Source organism: Rosa rugosa, chromosome 1 (genome assembly GCF_958449725.1).
Source record: "Rosa rugosa chromosome 1, drRosRugo1.1, whole genome shotgun sequence".
Classification (NCBI taxonomy): Eukaryota; Viridiplantae; Streptophyta; class Magnoliopsida; order Rosales; family Rosaceae; genus Rosa; species Rosa rugosa.
This window is the reverse complement of record NC_084820.1, coordinates 17,602,966-17,623,605: the sequence shown is the minus strand read 5'-3', so window position 1 is coordinate 17,623,605 and position 20,640 is coordinate 17,602,966. Positions and strand designations below refer to the sequence as shown.

General features: G+C 40.0%; 3 protein-coding genes across 3 annotated transcripts; 1 reads left to right on the top strand and 2 right to left on the bottom strand.

Moving 5' to 3' along the window:
• The first annotated feature begins 549 nt into the window (after positions 1-549).
• LOC133727440 (large ribosomal subunit protein uL24z) lies at positions 550-1,302 on the top strand. The gene has a single exon (XM_062155019.1). The coding sequence runs from the start codon at positions 640-642 to the stop codon at positions 1,078-1,080; it is 441 nt and encodes a 146-aa protein (XP_062011003.1). The 5' UTR covers positions 550-639; the 3' UTR covers positions 1,081-1,302.
• A 3,044-nt stretch (positions 1,303-4,346) lies between these two features.
• On the bottom strand, positions 4,347-6,467 carry LOC133716223 (uncharacterized). The gene is made up of 2 exons (XM_062142962.1): positions 5,632-6,467; positions 4,347-5,305 (listed from the first exon to the last, which is right to left on the bottom strand). The coding sequence occupies exons 1-2, from the start codon at positions 6,259-6,261 to the stop codon at positions 4,430-4,432; spliced, it is 1,506 nt and encodes a 501-aa protein (XP_061998946.1). The 5' UTR covers positions 6,262-6,467; the 3' UTR covers positions 4,347-4,429.
• A 5,582-nt stretch (positions 6,468-12,049) lies between these two features.
• LOC133721908 (mitochondrial outer membrane protein porin 2-like) lies at positions 12,050-14,729 on the bottom strand. The gene is made up of 6 exons (XM_062148686.1): positions 14,567-14,729; positions 14,379-14,446; positions 13,365-13,475; positions 13,194-13,280; positions 12,854-13,062; positions 12,050-12,733 (listed from the first exon to the last, which is right to left on the bottom strand). The coding sequence occupies exons 1-6, from the start codon at positions 14,613-14,615 to the stop codon at positions 12,427-12,429; spliced, it is 831 nt and encodes a 276-aa protein (XP_062004670.1). The 5' UTR covers positions 14,616-14,729; the 3' UTR covers positions 12,050-12,426.
• Positions 14,730-20,640: the final 5,911 nt, after the last annotated feature.

The window sequence follows — 20,640 nt, the reverse complement described above, 5'->3', positions numbered from 1 at the left end:
GTGTCTCGTCTGTGACTATTGAATTCATTTTCTTTCCCCGGAAAAAGAGCAAATAAGGAAGAATGATAATATGATGACAAACTCATGTGAATCAATTGAAAGAGAGGAAAATTGACATTATAGCCATGAAAATGTTTTAGCTTTTGCACCAGATGCATTTGCAAAATTTAACAACTCATAAATAATTCATGTGACAAAAATCAACCATTTCGTGTTCAACATTTTGTCTAAAACAAAAAAAATAAAAATAAAAAATTAATTAATTAATATAGTCTCGAAATCACCCGACCAAACATTTCGATACAGAGATGGTTTGAGCTCCTCTAACCCAAAGTAATACAAACCCATGTGCAGCCCTTTGTGGTTCGAAATGTAACTCCTATTCGTCGGGCCCTTCAAATAAACTCGAACCGGTTATATAGCGATGGATAAAAGCCCACAGCCACGGCCTGCCCCATATCCAAGGGCCCAAAAAAAGAAAGAAAACCCTAATCCCCGTGCGACGTCGTTTTATTGTTTAGGTTGATAGCTTCTTCTCCTAGTTAAACCTCACACTCTCATTTGCCGTCACAGAGCGAGAGAGAGAGAGAGAGAGAGAGAGAGGCACCAGAGCAGAGAGCAAACCCTAAGAGAGAGAAGATGAAGAGGAACCCACGCGTCTCGAGCTCCAGGCGCAAGAGCCGCAAGGCCCACTTCACGGCGCCGTCGAGCGTCCGCCGCGTCCTCATGAGCGCGCCGCTCTCCTCCGACCTCCGGTCGAAGTACAACGTCAGGTCCATGCCGGTGCGCAAGGACGACGAGGTCCAGGTGGTGCGTGGGACCTACAAGGGCCGGGAAGGCAAGGTGGTCCAGGTCTACCGCCGCAAGTGGGTCATCCACATCGAGCGGATCACCCGCGAGAAGGTCAACGGCTCCACGGTCAACGTCGGAATCAACCCCTCCAAGGTCCTCATCACCAAGCTGAGGTTGGACAAGGACCGCAAGTCGCTGCTGGACCGCAAGGCCAAGGGAAGAGCCGCCGCCGATAAGGACAAAGGCACCAAGTTCACGGCGGAGGACATCATGCAGAACGTGGATTGATGAGTCAGAGGTCTCTCTTGATTTTGGTAGTGGAAATTAGTCACCGGTGAAATGAGGTTTTTTATGTTTAGTGGTTTTATTTTTAAGCAAGAATCGACGGATTTCGGACCGTTTTTATGTTTTAATGCTTTATGGAGGTTTATGTGTTGGATCTTCGATATGGATTTTGTGATGGTTTTAATGCTATAATATTTTAAGTACTCCATAATTTGTTTTTGTGTATTTGTGTTCTGTGATTTCTGTTTCGATAGATAGTTAAGAGTGGGTGATGTATATCTGTTATGCCAAATTGAATCTGCAATGTGTTTTATGCCTTGTCAATTTAGGGTTCCTGTGCACTGATTCTTTTTAGTGTCAATTGCGATAGATGAAGTTCCGATGTTGGGTCACCAATGTATAGTGTTTTAGTTCATTTAAGTGTGAGATTGAGCTTTCTGGATCAGGTTCCTACTCCTTGGCTGCTGGCTTTGAAGTATGATGCTGATCCGATTCAATATGTAGGTTTGAGTTGTCATTGAGATACCAATAACAGTGTGGAAAAGGATTTTTTGGTTGCTTAAGCTTTGTAGTTCAAGTTTTTCATGGTCTACTAGGTGGATGTTGTTTGGGGTTGGGATACATGACACTTGATTTGTTTGATCTTCTGTTCTGGCATTTTGGTGAGTTGGGAGGCTGCAGGCCCTCGATGAAAGGATTGGTAGAAGAAAGTATCAGAAGGTCTTCTTTTTATCCCTCTAATCTTTTGATGTTTTAGGGATGAAGGTTAACAATCATCTTCATTTATTTTATATGCTGTTGGACGCAATGTTGCATAAGTTTTTACCTTATTCTTTCTTAGGCTCTCATACTTGATGAGTTTTCAAATCCCAAGCATTGTGGCATTAATGTGCCTTTCAAAAATGTAGTTGTGTGGGTGAAGAGAAGAGTTGCCATATATTAGATCTTATCATCAATTGGATTGTATATATGTAGTAACAGCCTCGCAATCTTTCTAGCAATTGGATTGTATATATGTAGTAACAGCCTCACAATCTTTCTAGCTACGAAACTCCATCTGCCAGCTAGGTTGCTAGTCCGGCTGATCCCACTTTATATACCCTGGCAACTAGATATTATGAAAAAGCGAGTTGCAAGTAGAAGTTTCCTCCTCTCTTCCACTCCATAGTACCCGTATTTGAGTTGTGGCAAAGCTGCTTGCAACTAGGCTATTGTTTGTTCCTGGTTTTCTCGTTCCATCGTAATACTGGTTCATTATTCGATTGGTAGATATATTTTCTGCTCGGAAGTTATGAATTATGAATTCCATCAATCCATTGCTTGTTTTCACAACTTTTGATTAGTTAAAACAATACCCGACTGATGGAAGAGATCGAGTGCTCTTGCTTCGGTCCATGGAAGAGTGGGGAGTATGAAAATTGAGTCTAGTAATACAGTGCCAGTGTAGAAGATATGTTAGTCCACAGATGAGCATCATTCCACTTTTACCGATGGCTCCAAAGCGTACGATATATTGAATCCTTGGGGATGATGCATCTGCCAACCACGATTGTGTATTGTGTTTTAACCAAAATCACAGCGAAACCACCTGAAGGAAATTTGATGTTTGTGTTCTTTTTTCGGCCTTAACACACCACGAACCACTTGTAAATGTAACCAAAGACTATTGGGTCATGCCTTTGCCCCTGGTGGACCTTATATTGAATCCGTCTAGATTCAGCACCAAGTGCTTCAATCCTAATTGTATATCTCGGGATCCCTTTGACACTATTAAGCATGAGCTATGAAAGAAAGCAAACACATCAAATATCTCCTTCTGCTCCCTCTGAATTCTTTTTTTGATGGTTCTGTGAATAGGTCCTCTGCTGCAGGTGGTTTTGTCATCCGAGATTGTCATGGCAACCCCCTCGTGGCAGCCACCAAAAACGCTGGTACAACTACGGTGCCACTGGCAGAAGCCTTAGCACTAAGAGACTATGGTGGCGTGCTGTTACGAAGAAGAGAGAGGATTGATTAGATGGGTGGCTGTGATTGCAAGAGAAAGAAAATGGATGGACAACTCTCGGTCAAAAATCCAAGTAGAAAGGTCGCATGGGCTGGGCCTTAGTTATGCGAACCATCAGACCGAGTGAATGAAGATTAGAAAAGATAGATTCATTCCACATGTCATGGGCTTATTGGATAAGGCAAACAATAGAGCACGTGCATGCATGCATGCTTAGAGGTTTAATTAATCAACAACCAATTAAGCTTAGTTAAGCAATTAACAAATCCACAATTTCGTCATTTTGTCGAAAATTCAAATCTTCACCATTTTTGCGTCATTCTATCTCGTTTCCGCAACTCCGCTTATTTTCTACAAAAAAAAATAAAATAAATAGATTAATTGCATAATAATTAACTCAAGGATTAGCTTAATTCTAGTATTTTAGATACAATTATACTCATGAAAATGCGTGTAATCAGTGATCCTAGCTGTATTCACGAACATGGTAAGTTTCTTGTGCGACCTTGACTCGTTTCGTTTCTCACTTTTTATTTTTAGTTTTTTCTTTTATTTGGTCTTTCACTATTATGATGGTGCTTCTCATCAATCTAGCGGGGTGGGTATTGTGATTAGAGATGATTTCTATTATGTTGTGTGTCTATCAGTGTTTTAGACATGTTTCAGATTCTGATCATCTTGTTCAGGTTGCTTATGTTCAAGCGTGGAAGGAAAATTCTACAATGTGTTAACGTATGACATGCATACAATTGCCTTAAAAGTGGTAAAATGAGTCCTCAAAATAGTAATATTAGTCCTCAAAGTAGTAACATGAGTCCTTAAAGTGGTAAATTTTCTTAGTTACCACATGAGTCCTCAAAATAGTAATATTAGTCCTCAAAGTGGTAACATGAGTCCTTAAAGTGGTAAATTTTCTTAGTTTACTATATGAGTCCTGAAAATAGTAATATTAGTCCTCAAAGTGATAACATGAGTCCTTAGAGGGATAAAAATAGTTGATGTATGAGAAATGTTAACATACCATAGTTTTACCCAGCGTGGAAATGATCTTTTTCCAAATAGGAAGCCATCAAATCATCAAGTACCACAAACATAATAGTAACCATTGAGGAACACCTAAAGATGTCTTAAGTAAGCAACAATATAGGGAGAAAAAGGAATTATATACAACAGCATGCATTATATAGTAGCTAGATTTTTTTTTTTTTTTTTTTCTAAACTGATAGAACATCAAAGCAGGGAGAAAATTGATAATAATGTACATGCCAATGACTAGCTAGCTTGATAGTTTGATTGTTTTATCAAGCAAACATGCCAACAGATCGAGTATCGATCATCTCAGTCCACTTATACGTACGAACTGATCTCATGAGAGTTTATGGGAGGCTGATGTGGATTTGCACTGTTGCTGCTCATCATCTTGTAGATTAGGCGCCACAACTTCTTTACGAGCCAAACGAGAAGTCGAATAGTGTGATATACAATGACCAGTACAAGCAGTGGTACCCAAAACAATGAGACAGAACTAATATTTATCATGTTAGTGATAGTGAGACCATCACTATTAACATGTTTTGGTACCATCATTGTACCTTGAGTGAAGGCCAGCGTCAAGAATGTGAGAGTGAGACACATCGCTACTGACAAGAGCCAGATCAGTAGTCGTTTATGGAGAGGAAATCCGCTTATAAGCAAAAGAGTGATGCTCAAAGAAAAAAAGAAGCAGACGGTATTGCAAAACTGGAAGTTGTTGAAGTAATCCGGATGCATGTAGCTTGTTACTGCAGTTCCGGCAACACAAGGGTTTGTTACATTGCAAACAGATGCTCCATTAAAAGTCGTATTGGTGTTCATTTCTTGCCAAAACCCACCTGGTGGATTAATTGTAGCTTGGAATGTCATTGCTGAGATCATGGTAGCCACGACCATCAGCATGCCGCGTTTCTCTTCCACCCAATTCTCACCCTTACTGCTTTTCTCATTCAACTTTTTTGCACTTTTCCGACCCTTTTTTTTATCTTTCTTTGATTTGTTTTTTGGCATTGGTAGTTGTGGCTCATTTTCATTCCTTCCATTTGTTGTGATACCAGCATCCATCAAAACTCGTTGAATTTCCAAGCTTACGAAGTCTCTTGGACTATTTTCTAGCATGTTTAACGCCTTCCCATGTCCAGCATTTAGTTCTGCTCGTACAGCAGGTAGCGAAAGCAAGTATTTTATGGTCTGCAGAGACATGGACTACCATCTTTAACTTCGTTTATTGTAGATTTAGCTATAAAGAAACTCAAAATTACAAAAAAAAAAAAAAAAAAAAGGCAATTACAAAATTCGAGAGTGCATAGTGGCAATTAATGAGATTGTGATATCATCTAACTTCTATTTGCATGATTAAAAGTAATGAATCATCTAACATTTTCATTCATGAACATGATTAAAAGTAATGATCAATCTATTTTACGCTTCTATATGCATGATTAAAGGTCGACAGAGATATATATGTTGACCATAAAAGGAAAAGAAGAAGAAAGATAAAATTAAAACATATATACCTCAATTTGCCTAAGCATCACAGCTAATTCGAGGATGATCATACCACCATCACATCCAGCTCTAGCATTGAGGAGGTCTCTATTGTCTCCTACCTCTTCCACCAGTAGCTTCAAGCATTCTAATTGGTTATATGTAACACATAAGTGGAAAACTGTGTATCCTCTATCAAGAACCCTTAATGCGACTGATTCGGGCTTTGCGCGCATCAGTTCAGCTAAGACCTCAACGTGTCCTCTCATAGCGGCATAGTGAAGAGGAATTCTACCGTCTTGATCCCGAAACAAGCAAGCGTCCGGGTAGGCTTTCAGAAGAGCTTGGACAGTCTCCTTATGGCCCTCGGAAGATGCCAAGAGGAGCGGCGGCCGTCTCAAGGAGTCCCTCACGGTGGCAAGTCTCGAGTTATGAGTAAGAACAGCTTTGGTGAAATCAAAGTGGCCGAGCAGAGCTGAGATGTGGAGCGGAGTTTCGCTGAAATGAGTGAGTGAAACTTTGTTGAGTATGAGAGGATCTTTCTGGATCAATCTTTTCAAAGATGATACTGAGCCTGCAACTGCTGCCTCATAGAGTGCTGTGGTTGTATCCTCTTCATGGTGATCTTCTCTAATCTCCATCTCTCTCTCTCTGTTCATTGATTCACTTGTTAACGAAATGGAAACGGTTGTACTTGAAACAAGAGCCGCCGAGACAGAAGGTGGAGTTATAGAACGAGTTGCGCGTCAGAGCTTTACTCTTTCTGAGTCTTCTTAATTCGACCCATGTTAACAAGGAAAGGCTTAATGAGTGTAAAACGAAGCAAAGTCTTGGTCAAGTGGAATAATTTTACAACAAAAGAGAGTCCAATTCTTGCACTCGCATGTAGTTTGGGACTGATGCCCCCCGTTTTTGCTTATGTTTACTTGCTTAAATTTCTGTTGTAATTCTCTCCCACGTTTGCTTCGTCTATTTCTCACCACTTCATCTTGTACTACTCTGCTTTTTTTTCTGAGCTATTAATCGAAGTATTATTCAGACCAAAATATATATATACATATATATATATATATATATATATATATATATATATATATTGAGAGAGAGAGAGAGAGAGAGAGAGAGAGAGAGTCCAATACGATTGCAACGATGTTTTCTTTAGCAATTTAATTAATCTAAATCAGTCTGAAGTAGTGGCGTGTTGCATAAGTGTATATGTATTTGGTTCGAAGAGACCAACTGATGACAGCCAAACAATTCTGTGGAGAGAAGACTAGCCGTGTCTTTTTCATGCATAGCTGACCCGGCCATAGTTTACAAACTCTGACGAACTCAGGACGTCAAATATTTCTATAAAAACTGTGTTCTTATTAATTAAGTCCAGGTTGAACGGGCTGGAATGCCCGTGGTATAGCCAACGATGATACTCAACGATCTCTCTCAGATTGGTACGTCTTCGATCATAAACCAATTTTTATTGGTTTTTCTGAGCCTTTTGTTTTGCTTACTGCCCAGTGCCCACAGGTCCTATCGGAGATCACAGAGTTTCTACCCCTTTGCTACTAATGATTGTGGGCTTCAAGAGCCTAATCTATGGCTTTTATGCCGTGAAGCCATCCAGTACTCTACTCCATTGTTAGGGTTCGCTATTGGCTTTGTGCTATAGGAGCTTCACTACCCGATAGTGCCCACTAACTCTAACGCTAAGGAATGGGTTGGCTCATTTTTAATTTTTTTATAGTCTAGGTGTTCTAGCGAGTCTAGATATATTGGGATTACTTATATGAAATTCTCAAAAATTATCTATCTTTCCATTCCACAATTTCAAACTCGCGAGTAGGGCTGCATACGGATTAGGTTGGATCGGTTTTGACTCTAAACCGTCTCTATACTAAAGTGAGCGGTTTAAGCATTTTAGACAACCGGTCATTAAAAAAAATAAGCTTAACCCAATCCAATCCAATCCAATTAAAGATGGTTTGGTTCGGTCGTTAGGCGGTTTTAACCTATATTATATTAAGATACTATTTATGAAAAAAAATTCTAGTAAAATTCAATCTAAATAATAAAAATTATATTAAATAAGCATAATCTAAATTTAAAATACAATAATCAAATCCAAAACCAATATTCAAAAACTAAAATCCAGAATAGATTTAAAGTGATTGAAACATTTGATGGCTTAGCTATAAATACTAGCTTAATATGGTACTATTAAAGGTTAGAGATTGAGAGATTGAGATATGTGATATGAGAGGATCAAATTAATCGTAGCGATTATATATTAGACTTCTAGGCCTTTGGGCATTGGACTCGATATGGTATTATATTATTTGAGAATAAAGTTATAATTGGATATTTAGAACTTACTTAGAACAACTGGACAAATGAATATATATATATATATACATATCCAATCCAGAGCGGAGCTCCGCTTTGAAATTAACGTGTGAAGTTCGAGTTTTTGGTCACTTTTCGGTCGCATATCCATATCTCGACCGTTCCGTTTTTAGGTACTACTGTATAGATCATCTCTGCAAATTTTCAGCCAAATTGATGATCATTAAGGTATCTAAATCGTTTAAACCAATGGACGGATTGAATCTGTCAACCTAAACCGTACTAGCTTTAAGGCACTTATCAATGACTTAACGATCATCATTTTGGCTGAAAATTTGCAGAGACGATCTATACACTAGTATCTAAAAACAGAACGGTCGAGATATGGATATGCGACCGAAAACTCGAACTTCACACGTTAATTTTCAAAGCGGAGCTCCGCTCTGGATAGGATATGTATATATATATATATGTATATATATATATATATATATATATATATATATATATATATATATATATATATAGAGGCCGGATCGAGAGCGGACGTCCGCAACCCAGAAAAAGTGCGGACGTCGCTCCTCCGGCATCGGGAAGGCGGCGATCGCTGCGCTGCAGGTGCCGGACGCACCCTCTGGACATCCCGGATGACCTCGAGCAAGCAGCGAAGGCGAAGGTGATCGGAAACTCACTGGTGTGCTGCGAGCTCACCTGAAACCATGGAAGCCCATCGAGCTCGACGTCGATCCCTTCGTCGACGACTCCAGCCGCTTCTGAACTGCTCCACATATATATATATATATATATATATATATATATATATATATATATATATATATATATATATATATATATATATATTAGATTTCAAACATACTGGTCGGTTTGGGTTCCGCAGTTTAAGCAAGAGAGAAACCAAACCAACCCAATTCATAAATGGTTTGGTTCGGTATTGAATCGGCTTTCAATTTTTAAAGTTAAAAAACTTTAACCAAACCATATTTACTGTTCGGTTTTGACCGGTTTGTACCGTGTTTTGCACACCCTACTCGTGAGGGATGGGTAAATGTAAACATCACTTCATCAATGTAAACACTAGGGCTGGCTGCGGCACGGTTGCCGACTTTTTTGGCGTCAGCCGAATACCGACCGAAAGCCCTCGGTTTCTCCAGAATTGAAACCGGTACCGTGCCGGAAGTTTCGGTTACCGAAACCTCGGTTTACCGAGGTAAACAGTCGGTATCGGTTGGTATTTTGACACACCGATCGTCGGAGGTCGGTGAGGTCCGTGATGGTGGAGGTGAGTCACGGTGGTGACCGGAAGTGGGTGTCGGAGGAGAGAGAAAACAAATCTAGTTCCTCTGTCCTCCATTAGACCAAAACAATTTGGAGATGAGAGAGGGAGGCAGAGAAGAGGAGCTGGGATATGAGAGAGAGGGAGAGCAGTGGGCGGAGGAGCAGAGAGAGGGGGAGGCGGAGAAGAGGAGATGACTAGATGAGAGAGAGTGAGACAGAGGAGAAGAGGAGCTGGATTCCACCATGAGGTTTGGGAGATTCGAAGAGAGAGAGAGAGTCGTTTCTGGAAGAAGAAGAAGAAGAAGAAGAAAGGAAGATCGAATAAGAGAGTGAGGGAGAGAGGAAGTTGTTTCTGGAAGGGTGGGAATTTTTTGGAATTAAACCATGTCGGTCGGTTCGGTAATACCGAACGTTTTCAAATGCTGTGCCACTGCCGAGCCGACAATCTCACTTCGGTACGGCACTACCGGTACCGATCCACCGGCTACCGTCTTTGTCGGCGCCGACTGCACCGGTTCGGCTGGTTTCCGGTCGGTTGCGGCAGGTTCGGCAATTTTAGCCACCCCTAGTAAACACATAACCACAAAAAAAAAAAAAAAAAGGGGTTTAACATGGAAACTTCATGAATTAATTTATGGATGATTCTATTCAGACCTCCCAATTTGCTATTTGAACCTCCTTTATTTTTTACCCTCTCCAACAAAAAAAAAAAAAAAAAAAAGCCTCTCTCCCCTTCTCCTCCCTACGACTCCCTCCACCTTCCTGCAACTCTTTTCTTGCAAGAGCTCTTTCTTCTCTCTCTTCAATCTAGATTTCATCACCTTCCTACACCCAAATTTGACAAAGCCGCATATCATGCTGCCTTCGTCCACCCCATATGGCGCAACGGCACAACCTCTTTCATCAATCCAAAGAGCACAGGTAGCCTTTCGCAATCGCGATCGAGCCCATTTTTTTATCAATCCGAAGAAGAGTAGAGAAGAGAAAGGAAGAACTACCCAGTTGTAACTCTGTTTGGGCGCACACACACACTCACACGTATATAATCTAATCCTGAGGCCAAAAAAATAAAAATAAGAAACTACTCTTTATATTCAAAGAAGAATCAGTATGAGGCTAAGAAATGAAGAAAATTCAAGGAACTCCTCAAATTATGACCAGTGTGCAATTAAACATAATTCTGAGTAGGAATTTAGAAGAACATGAACCATACTCAATTTCATTGTCCATTCGAAGTTTTAAAGACCCCAAGTTTTGTTCTTCATCATTCAGCTTGATTGTTACTTGGAAAAGTTGAAGATTATTATTTTTTCTTTATCAGAAGATGCAATTTCTCTACTTTTCATAGCAACGAGATGATGATGTAGTTGTTAGATATAGAATTCGTAGAGGATGTAAAGAGAAATAATGGGGTAAAATAGGAAGTTCAAAGGGCTAAAAATTGAAGGGAGGTTCAAATACTAAATTGAAGGGAGGTTCAAATACTCTAGAGAGATCTTAATTTATAGTTTGTATATATACCAAACCTTTTTTTTTTTTTTTTGAAACAAGCTGACAAATCTTTATAAATGAGGAGAATACTTGTTACCAAACAAGCTGACTGAAATGATTACAGATCATAGTGGACTAATAGAATTTTCCCCTTATTTGTTTGAGAAACAAATCAAAGTCTTTTTAGGGTACGTTATTTTGGAGTATTCCCCTCGTCTGGATCCCTACCGTATGAGCGCGTGGTACGTGTTTGTCAGTAGAATGTTACTTTTAGGTACTCATTTTATCGGGGTCACTCTCGTCGTGGGTTCCTTTGCAATATATATTGTTGGCCTGAGTAATGAAAAGTTTTCACGTTTCAAAAAAAAAAAAAAAAGATTTTAACAAAATATTTTCTATAATTTTCTACTTGTTCATCAGCCCCTCCAAGAATCAATTTTTAGTTCCGCCACTAGATAAAAGTGCACAAAAAATGTAGCCAGCTCCCTTACAAAATTCTTCGCGATTGAATTGATAGAGTTAAACAAAAAAACAAATTGTTGAAGATACAGATTTAATCGCTTACGCGCTCGAGAGAAAGGTTACAGAACTATTGAAGTGGAAGGAGACTCCAAACTGGTCATTGATGCAGTGAATAAGCTCATTCACTTGGAGACTGATAAAGATCATCCGAGACATCCAGGCAATCTCTTTGCACTTTACCTCCACTAGATTCACACACATTTTTAGGCAAGCAAACTTGGTGCCAGACATCATTGCCCAACCTTGGTCATAAGTCATAACTCTGTAATTGGTTTAACGTGGACCAATAGGGTCCCTAATGAGGCTTCAAGAGCCTTATTACTTGACATTGTAAACTGTGATTACCCTTTTAGGCTATGTTTGTTTCCCGGAAAGGACATCAGGAAAGGAAATACATTCCTTTCCTGCGTTTGGGACAGCCAAGGAAGGGAAACACTTTCCCAAATGAAAGGAAAAAGTGGAGGAAATTGGTTCCCTCCCCCCCCTCCGGATTCACTTTCCCAAAGGACAGGAAAGGGTTTCCAACCAACCAAACATGGCCTAGGCTTCCAACTTTAATCTATAGTCTTTTTCGTAAATAAAAAAAAAAATAAAAAAATTTAAACATCTCCAACAATTGGTGAACCTTCCACATTATAACAACATTTCTGTATTGCCAAGTACAAGCGAATCTTCCAGTTATGCATTCATAATATCACTTGTGTTGCTATAGGCCAAAAGTCGGGGGTTTAAAACTCAGATCCGGGGATTCAACATGGAAAAAGCTAATGGCAGTAATAAGAAACTGGACGCACAGTGCAAAGCAATGCATCAATGTTGCATTTATAAACACCATTGCAGTCCCTCATGGAGGGTGCAGTCATTCAAAACAGGCAGTAGCATATCACTTGACACATGTAAACAAATTCTCTATCAATCAGATTCTAAGGTTTTCTCCATTCAAGGATACTAGAATGTGAATATTGAATGCCTTAAAAACCTACAGTTAAAAACCAAAAGAATATAGGAAAAAGAAAACGCGGTCGAGCCCAAGCATCAAACAATCCATCCACAGTCATTGACAACTAGCAAACATATATCTGTGGAACTACTTATTAAGTGCTCCTCTCAAGAGCCAGCCAAAAAATTGAACCAGGTACTGGGTTCCAACGAGGAATCATCTAACGGGAAAAACATCAAGGCTTGAGGGCAATGGCCAGCCCGAATTTGGGATGTTTGTCCAAGGACTTGGTGTCAATCTCACCAGATACTGTCAGCAGAGACTTTGGTATCACTTCATGCTGCAGGAGGGCTCCCAGCTTGCCGTGATTGTTGAGCTTTGCTTTCACTACAGTCAAGGGATCAATAGCATATTGGCCTCCCACTGTGAAAGTGTTCTCGTTCGTGGAAAACTTTCTAGTGATTTCTCCAACAGCAGCACTCCTCTTCAACAGATCCACGTAATGCACATAAGATGCTTTTATACTGTCTCCCTTGTCGCCCCTGAGAAAGAGAGAAAGATGACTTATTTAAGAATATACAAGTTGATACAAGTTCCTAGCATTCTACAGCAACCATAGCTTAATTATTGTCATACACAATGGCTATAGTACAAATGCTTACAGAATTATTGAAGCATTGGAAACCGATTGTGTCACGCTAATTCCAGCAGTGTACTTAGTAAAGTTTCCAGAAGTGGTGTCATAACCAGCTTCTGCACCAAATGCAATGGTTGGGGTACCAATGGTAGCTGAAAAATCAATGGCTGGGGATTGATTCAAAGCAACAGCTGTAGTTAAGGTTGCATGGTCATGAAAGTACTGAACCTCCAACTACAAAACAAATAGAAAATAAAAAATATAGTTAATCCCACAATTAAATCTATAAAATACATATATATATATATATATATATATATATATATATATATATATCTCATAACGTAAGATTCAAGATCTTATACCTTGCCACCGTTATAGTCTGGCACTTTGAATGAAGCAATAGTCTTTGTGGATGGAACAATATCTGTGATTGTGAAGGTAGTTGAGATCTGCCAAACAAGATAAAAGTAGACATTGTTAATAGAGCAACAGAATAGCTTTGTATACTATATTCTAAAAAGGATGCAACCCACATTTGATTCTGTGTCAACTTTGACATCAACGACTACGTTCTTGTACTTGTACTGTGTAGCAATGTCCCCGGTGGACAGTCCTCCTTTTTTCACTGCTGTTGATGTGAGAGCCTAAAGAATAAAAACAAGGTATTGAATGTTATTGATATACACTAACTGCTCTAACAATAAGGAATAAACTCACATGAAGAATTCCAGAAGTGGCATATTAAAACCAACAACAGTTTGAGAAATTTCAAAGTTCAATCAGATCTTGAAATTGATGAAGTTTCTATATCAATCAACCAGAAAATACTACGCAGCCAAGTGCCCACGGATATTCTAAGCTCAAATGTTGAATATATGAAGCTCCATTGAACATTAATAGGAAAATATATTAACAAGCCATCTTTCCCATGTCTCTACATGATCATTTAAACATAAAAGTTTAACCCTTAAATAAAACAAGACAAAGAAAGAGCCGCACAGGAAAGGACAACAGCCAGAATAACATCTCGAAACTGTGTAATCCCCCGTATGAAAACACACACATGCACACGAGCAGAGGAAGGTGGTTCCAGCATGAGGTAAACAACAAATGAAATTGTGATGAGAATAGAGCCTAAGAGAATTCATCCTTTTCCATCTCAGAACAAACACAACGATACACATCACTGTTTAAGCAGAAATGAGCAAATTACACCACCATTCACTTCTCCAACCTCAGAAAAATTTCTCAAAAAAAAAAAAAAAAACAAAAATTCAAATCTACTTCAATTTCTGAGGCGAATAGCATGCCATTGCGACCGAGACAACATGAACTCAACACTCATTACTTAAAATGACTCAATTATCAAACACTAAGGTCTCCATTTCAAACACACAATCAAAATAGCATGCGATTCATCACAAAATCATTAATTAAAAAAACAAAAGCAGCAGATTAACGCAACGAAACCCTAACTTTCGATTCAAATCAACAAAACTCACCGAATGTGAGTACAAATGTCAAATTGGAGAGGTAAGAGAGCGTACCACACCGGCATCGCTGTAGGAGGAGACACTGAATTTCTGATCTGAGTTGTAGTCCCTGGTCAGAAGATCTGCAACCAAAGCCAAAACGAAGCGTTTCAGATGCAAATTCTACACAATCAAATCAGCTCAAAACAGTATATAGATCAAAGAAAACAGTAGCGATCGGCCTCCGAAACGAAGCGTTTTACCTTTGGCCTTTTTGCCGATGTCGGAGAAGAGTCCAGGTCCCTTGCTCATCTTCGCTCACAGAGACTGACTTAGAGAGAGAGAGAATCTGAGATTTTGAGAGAGAGAGAGAGAGAGAGAGAGAGGAAATGAGAACGAAAGTGGGAGGGGGTCTGTTATTTTCGTGGTGGCGAGTCTGTGAGGGGATCGACGGCTGTCATGTCGTCTGCGGAATAGGCTCATTGAAGGCCGTTGATTTGAATAATTTGGGTTGTACTTTCTTATTCTCTTCGTCTTTTTTATATGTCGAATTTTTTCTTAGCAGCCAGTGTGGAATTATTCATCTTAATTACCTATTTAACTGCATCATATATTTAACAGTTTAACCGATCAATGATGATTTCACATATATATATAAATAAATGATTCCTAATAGGTAGATGATGATGATGAATTCATCTACCAATTAGTATTTTCGAGCATAGGTATGTGCTCGGATTTTTGGGTGTAATTGTTCGGAGAGGTTCGTTGTAATTTCTTTTTAATAACTTTTTTACTTTGCTATTGGTTGCAATGGTTAGATGTAGTAGAGAGACCGGGACAAGAATGTGGTAAGCTAAGGTTGTGGTCATGTGATGGTTTTGACGTCTCGCCATCACTGAATGGTTGGCGTTGGAATAAGAGTTTTTGAGGAGCATAGTTGGAGCGGCTTTTGACCGCAATACTCTGGCGGTCCACAATGGAGTTGAGGGCTATGATATAAGAGAAAACGTAATAATGAAGGGTTGCTGGTCATGGTAAAGGGGAAAATTATAATATAGTCTTGGACGACGGTACACGTAGTGGTTCGGAATGATGTCATTGGTCCATATGACTTGTACTTATTCTTGATTGGTCTTTTAATTTTTAACCCCTTGCAAGATCCCCATCAAATTCGAGTGCGACCACCACATGACAATGTTACGTGGTAATCTAGGACTACCCTCGTAAAGGTCGCTATGGTTTCCCTTAGTTGGTGCAGGTCGGCCGGTCCAGCAATTACTTGGATTCGGATTTAAAACCCGGTGAATTTTATTTAAGGGTCCTTGACCCAAAGCACCAAAATATACCAAAATCATCCCACTTACCCCAGTAATAAATTTTTATTCCCACTAACACAATTTGAAGTGAAATAACAATTTTGACCTCAGCTTAATTAAAAAACTACATTAATGTCATCGAGTACTCTGTCTTCCCTCTCTCATTGCTCTCTGATCACACACTCTCTCTCTCTCAGGCTCCGCCGAACCGAAGACTCCCTCTGTATATCCACCACCGTCGCTTTCCTCCCCCTCTCCACCACCGTGTTCTTCCTCTTCCCCTCCGACCCGGCCAGATCCAACTCGTCGGAGAAGCTCACCGTGGACCTCTCTAGCTTCTTCTTCCTCTGGTTCTCAAATGCGGCAACCCATTCCGATTTCAGCAGCCTCAACTCGCCACCGGACCTGAGGACCCGATCCGGCAAGGACCTCAGCTCCATTTTGCATAACAGACAGCAGTCGTCCTCAACCGCGACCAGAAAACCTTCGATGCCTTCTAGAACACAGGAGCCCCGATGACCGAGTCCGATATCGCCGGATTCTGCTTGAGAATTCTGATTGCAGTCTTGAACCCGAGCTCTGCCCCAATTAGACATACCGCCGATTCGAACCTTCTCGGGCCATCAAATCTCAATCTGAACTTCAAATGCTCTGAGCAGAAGATTGGTTTCCATGGATTCTGAATCAGCTTTAAAGATTAGTCTAGTCTTGCTGTATGTTGTGTATGGTTTCTATAGCCTGGGGGATTTGGTGCAGCAAGAAGAGAGGGTTCCAGTCATCGAGGAAGAAGAAGATTGGGTGCCCAAATCAGATTTTTTTTTAAGTAACGGGACATAATGAAAGATTTTTTTTTTTTTTTTGAATGTCTATTGAGGGGCAATAGACGTTTTTAAATTGATACAATTTCTTCATTTTTTTCTTTAATCAAATTTTTATTTGTCTACTTTTCGGAAGATTAGTTCCCATTCCCGCTAACGAAAGTTCTATTGGAGGACAATAGAAGTCTATTAGGGAGAAATAGAGGTTTATTGACTCTCTATTGGGGGGCAATACATGACTGATAGTCGTCTATTGGGGTGCAATAGAAGTCTATTAGGAGGCAATCGACTATTGGGGAGCAATAGAGGTCTCTATTGGGGGCAAAAAAAAATTTTCCGGTGAGATTTTCAATAAATTCCGGCAGGCGGTGACCGGAATCCGGCGATCGGTGACCGGAATCTGGCGAAAGTTGGCCTGTGACGGGGCTCTGGCGAAGTCTCCTATGGTTTCTCTCTCTTCCATTTTCTCTCTCTCTCTCTCTCTCTCTCTCTCTCTCTCTTTCCCTAAGTAACAAAGGGGTGAGGGTAAAATAGTATTAAAAAAAAAAAAAAAAATCTTAATGAGGTATTAGGGAATACCTCCTTAGAGTGTTTTGGGTAAGAGGGAATTAAAAAAAGGGTTCTTGACCCAAAGCACCAAAATTGACTAAAACTATCCCACTTACCCCAGCAACAGATTTTTATTCTCACTAACCCAATTTAAAGAGAAATGACAACTTTGCCCATAACTTAATTAAGAAATTGCATCATGCCACTCTGTCATCTCTTTCCTCCCTCCGATCCGGTTTCTCTCTCTCTCTCTCTCGCTCCCTCCTCGGACAGACGACGTCGCTGATCTCCGATGAAGAGGGGATTGATCGTCCAAGATGTAGAGGACGACGACCGACCTCTCGAAGTCGTCGGCAACATCTTTCTTCAACTATTCTCTCTCTGTGTATGGGTCGCTGGGGTTGGTTCGTCTGTGGATTGTAGGGCAGCTGTGGTTGGGTGATCAGAGATCTTCGAAGAGCTGTGTGTGTGTGTCGAAGAGTTTGGAATTTCAGGTGGGAAGGAGGAAGCGAAGCGTAGAAACCAGGACTACTTCATGCTTTCCATTACGAATCTGGGCTGGAGGTTCACTCTGTTCCCCAATCGTCGATGCTCGAGAACTCGTCGTAGTCTCCGTCGCTGGCCAGTTTGCCTCCGATTCGAGTCCACGGTGGGAATAGAACGCAGGGCCAGGAGATTGGGATTGGACTCGATTATCTCCGGCGAAAGAGATCCGTTATCTCCGGCGTTCGCCTCAATTCCACTGCTGCCCGCTGCAAATCAGTCATCTTCGGCGAGATTCGGCGCTCGAGCTCGACCTCCGGTGCTCAATCCAGACTCTCCAGCGCTCGTCACAGGCCGGTGGCAGAGGAGAACGTTGATCTGGTGCGCCGGTGGCGGAGGTGAACGACATTTTGGTGCCCAGAGCTTTTCTCTGGGTGCCTAAGTCAATTTCTTTCTTCTTCTTTTTTTTGGCAGCAGCTCAGAATGAAAAAAAAAAAGAAAAAAAAGTTCTATTGGGGCAATAGAGGCTTGTTAAAGGTCTATTGGGGGGCAATAGACGTCTATAGGAGGGCAATAGACGTTTTGGATTGATGTAATAGCAAAAATGGCAAGAGAAACTGGTTCAAGAAAGTGAAGGTTTCATTCTCGAAAAAAAAAAAAAAAAAGGTGAAGGCTAAACAGAGAGATATGTGAAGGAATAGACGACTATTGGGGGGCAATAGACGACTATTGGGGGGCAATAGATGTTTTAAATTGATGTAATCTTTTTTTTTTTTTTCGTTAATTAAAGTTTTATTTGTCTAATTTTAGGAAGATTAATTTTCATTCCAGCAAACGAAAATTCTATTGGGGGGCAATAGACGTCTATTGGGGGGCAATACATGGCTGATAGTCGTCTATTGGGGGGCAATACATGGCTAATAGTCGTCTATTGGGGGGCAATACATGGCTAATAGTCGTCTATTGGCCCCCAATAGACGTCTATTAGGGGGCAATAGACGTCTATTGGGGGCAAAAAAAACTTTCCGGTGAGATTTTCAGCAAATTCCGGTGGGCGGCAGCCGGTGACCGGATTCTGGCGAAAGTTGGCCGGATTCCGGCGAAAGTTGGCCGGATTCCGGCGGCCGGTGACCGGATTCCGGCGGCCGGTGACGGGCTCCGGCGAAGTGTCCTATAGTTTCTCTCTCTTCCATTTTCTCTCTCTCTCTAAGTAACAAAGGGGTGAGGGGTAAAATGGTATTAAAAAAAAATTAAAAACAAAAAAAAAATCTTAATGGGGTATTAGGGAAGACTCCCTTAGAGTGTATTGGGTAAGAGGGAATTAAAAAAACTTAATGGGGTAAGGGGGAAAAAAATCCCTAGAAATGGGGTAAATAGACAAAACCCCTTAAAAAAACTTAATAGGGTAAGTGGGAAAAAAAATCTCTAAAAATGGGGTAAATGGACAAAAACCTTATTTAAAAGTTTGGAACCCGAGTAAATGACTCTCTTTTACAATCCATATGGGCTTTTACAAAATTAGACAAATGGGCTACAATCACTACAATTCTAATGAAACAAATGGGCTAGGACCAATATCAATAATAAAAGGTAAATATGGCAACACCTTTTTTTTTTTTTTTTTTGAGAGAAATATATGGCAACACCTAATAACATAAACAAATAGTCAAATACAAATACAAATGCAAATAACAAATACAGTTACAACTACTTGCAGTCTGAAGTTCATATGAAACTTGCTAGCATATCAGGTATGGCCTGGTGGCTGGTGCCCTTCCCGAAGAGGACGTTTGTTAAATTCTGGGTACTTTCTTCTTGAAAGTAGAAACCTATGTATCTAAACGTAAACATGAAAAATGTAAACCAGTGCATACTTTCTCCCCAAGTTCGTGTTACGTGTTTCTGAAGTTGAATGGAACAAGCTTTTAGCTAGAAACATATTTCGTTAGGGAAAGTTCTGCCCATAAGCTCTTATGAATTAGTATCAGAATAGGTTTCAATAAGCAAGCAAAGGTTCGAAAGAGTTGCGACGGTAACAAATCTGAAATATCAGAGCAAAAAGAGGTAGAACTTTATTTCGACAATCAATAATAGAATAATGAAGCTTTGCTTCTAAGGCTCTTGATTGATTGATCTGATGAAGTTTTGAACTGTGTAAAAAAAAAGGTGATGAGTAGGACTGTTGAGCATATTTAACATTATGCAAATGAGTAGGCATGCGGGCGTCAGCTTCTAAGATTTAGTTCTCGCCATTAAACCTTGATAGATAAACTCCGAGGTGAGTATGTAACTCAATACGTTCTTACAATCTTAATGTTAGAAATTAATAGTGCGACATATGATATATCGAGTCATGTCATTTGTTATTTTGAGTATTAAAAATTAATAAATAAGATAATATTTTAAATATTATTTGTAGATAACTCGATATGTTGCATTCTCATCGTTCTTTAATAGTGATGATATAAAGATTGTCAAGAAAATGTCTAGATCATTCAATCAAATATTTTAGAATGACCACGAGTGGCCACTTTAGTCCGTAAATATAATCTTTTGGTGAACCACAAAGTCTTTTATAATATACTGTTATTTTTAATACTGTTTTTAAACTCAATAATAGACAATCGCTTGTCCCATACGTCGCGACTGTGCTTAATCCACACAATTCTAAATGCATTACACACGCCAACTCTGTCTCACATCATGTGATTAGAGTGATGGGGAGTGAACAACACACACTCCCTTAAAGAAACAAAAACATTTATCATGGCATCTACTTAGGGTCACCACACAAGTAGAGTATAAAACGACTTCCTCTCTGCCTTTTATTAAAGCTCCTTTTATTCTCTACGCGTTACGCGGATCAAACGCGCAGGCGCGCAGCACCATAATAAATCAAAACGCGGTAGTAGTTGACGCTCGATTATTATATTCCAAAATTCAAACCATAATTAACTGCTCTGATCTCTATTTAACCCCCTCACACCAATAAGTACAACCTGAGAGTGTTGACTCCGCTGCTTCTCCTTCCCCAAAATACCAGGAAAGAACACAAAGCCAAGAACTAAGCTTAGTTTTTTTTTTTTTGGTTGACACCCTTATTTCGGATTGATCGTGGTATCCGAAAACCTTCTTTGGCCCAAGAATTAAGCTTGAAGATGAAGAAAC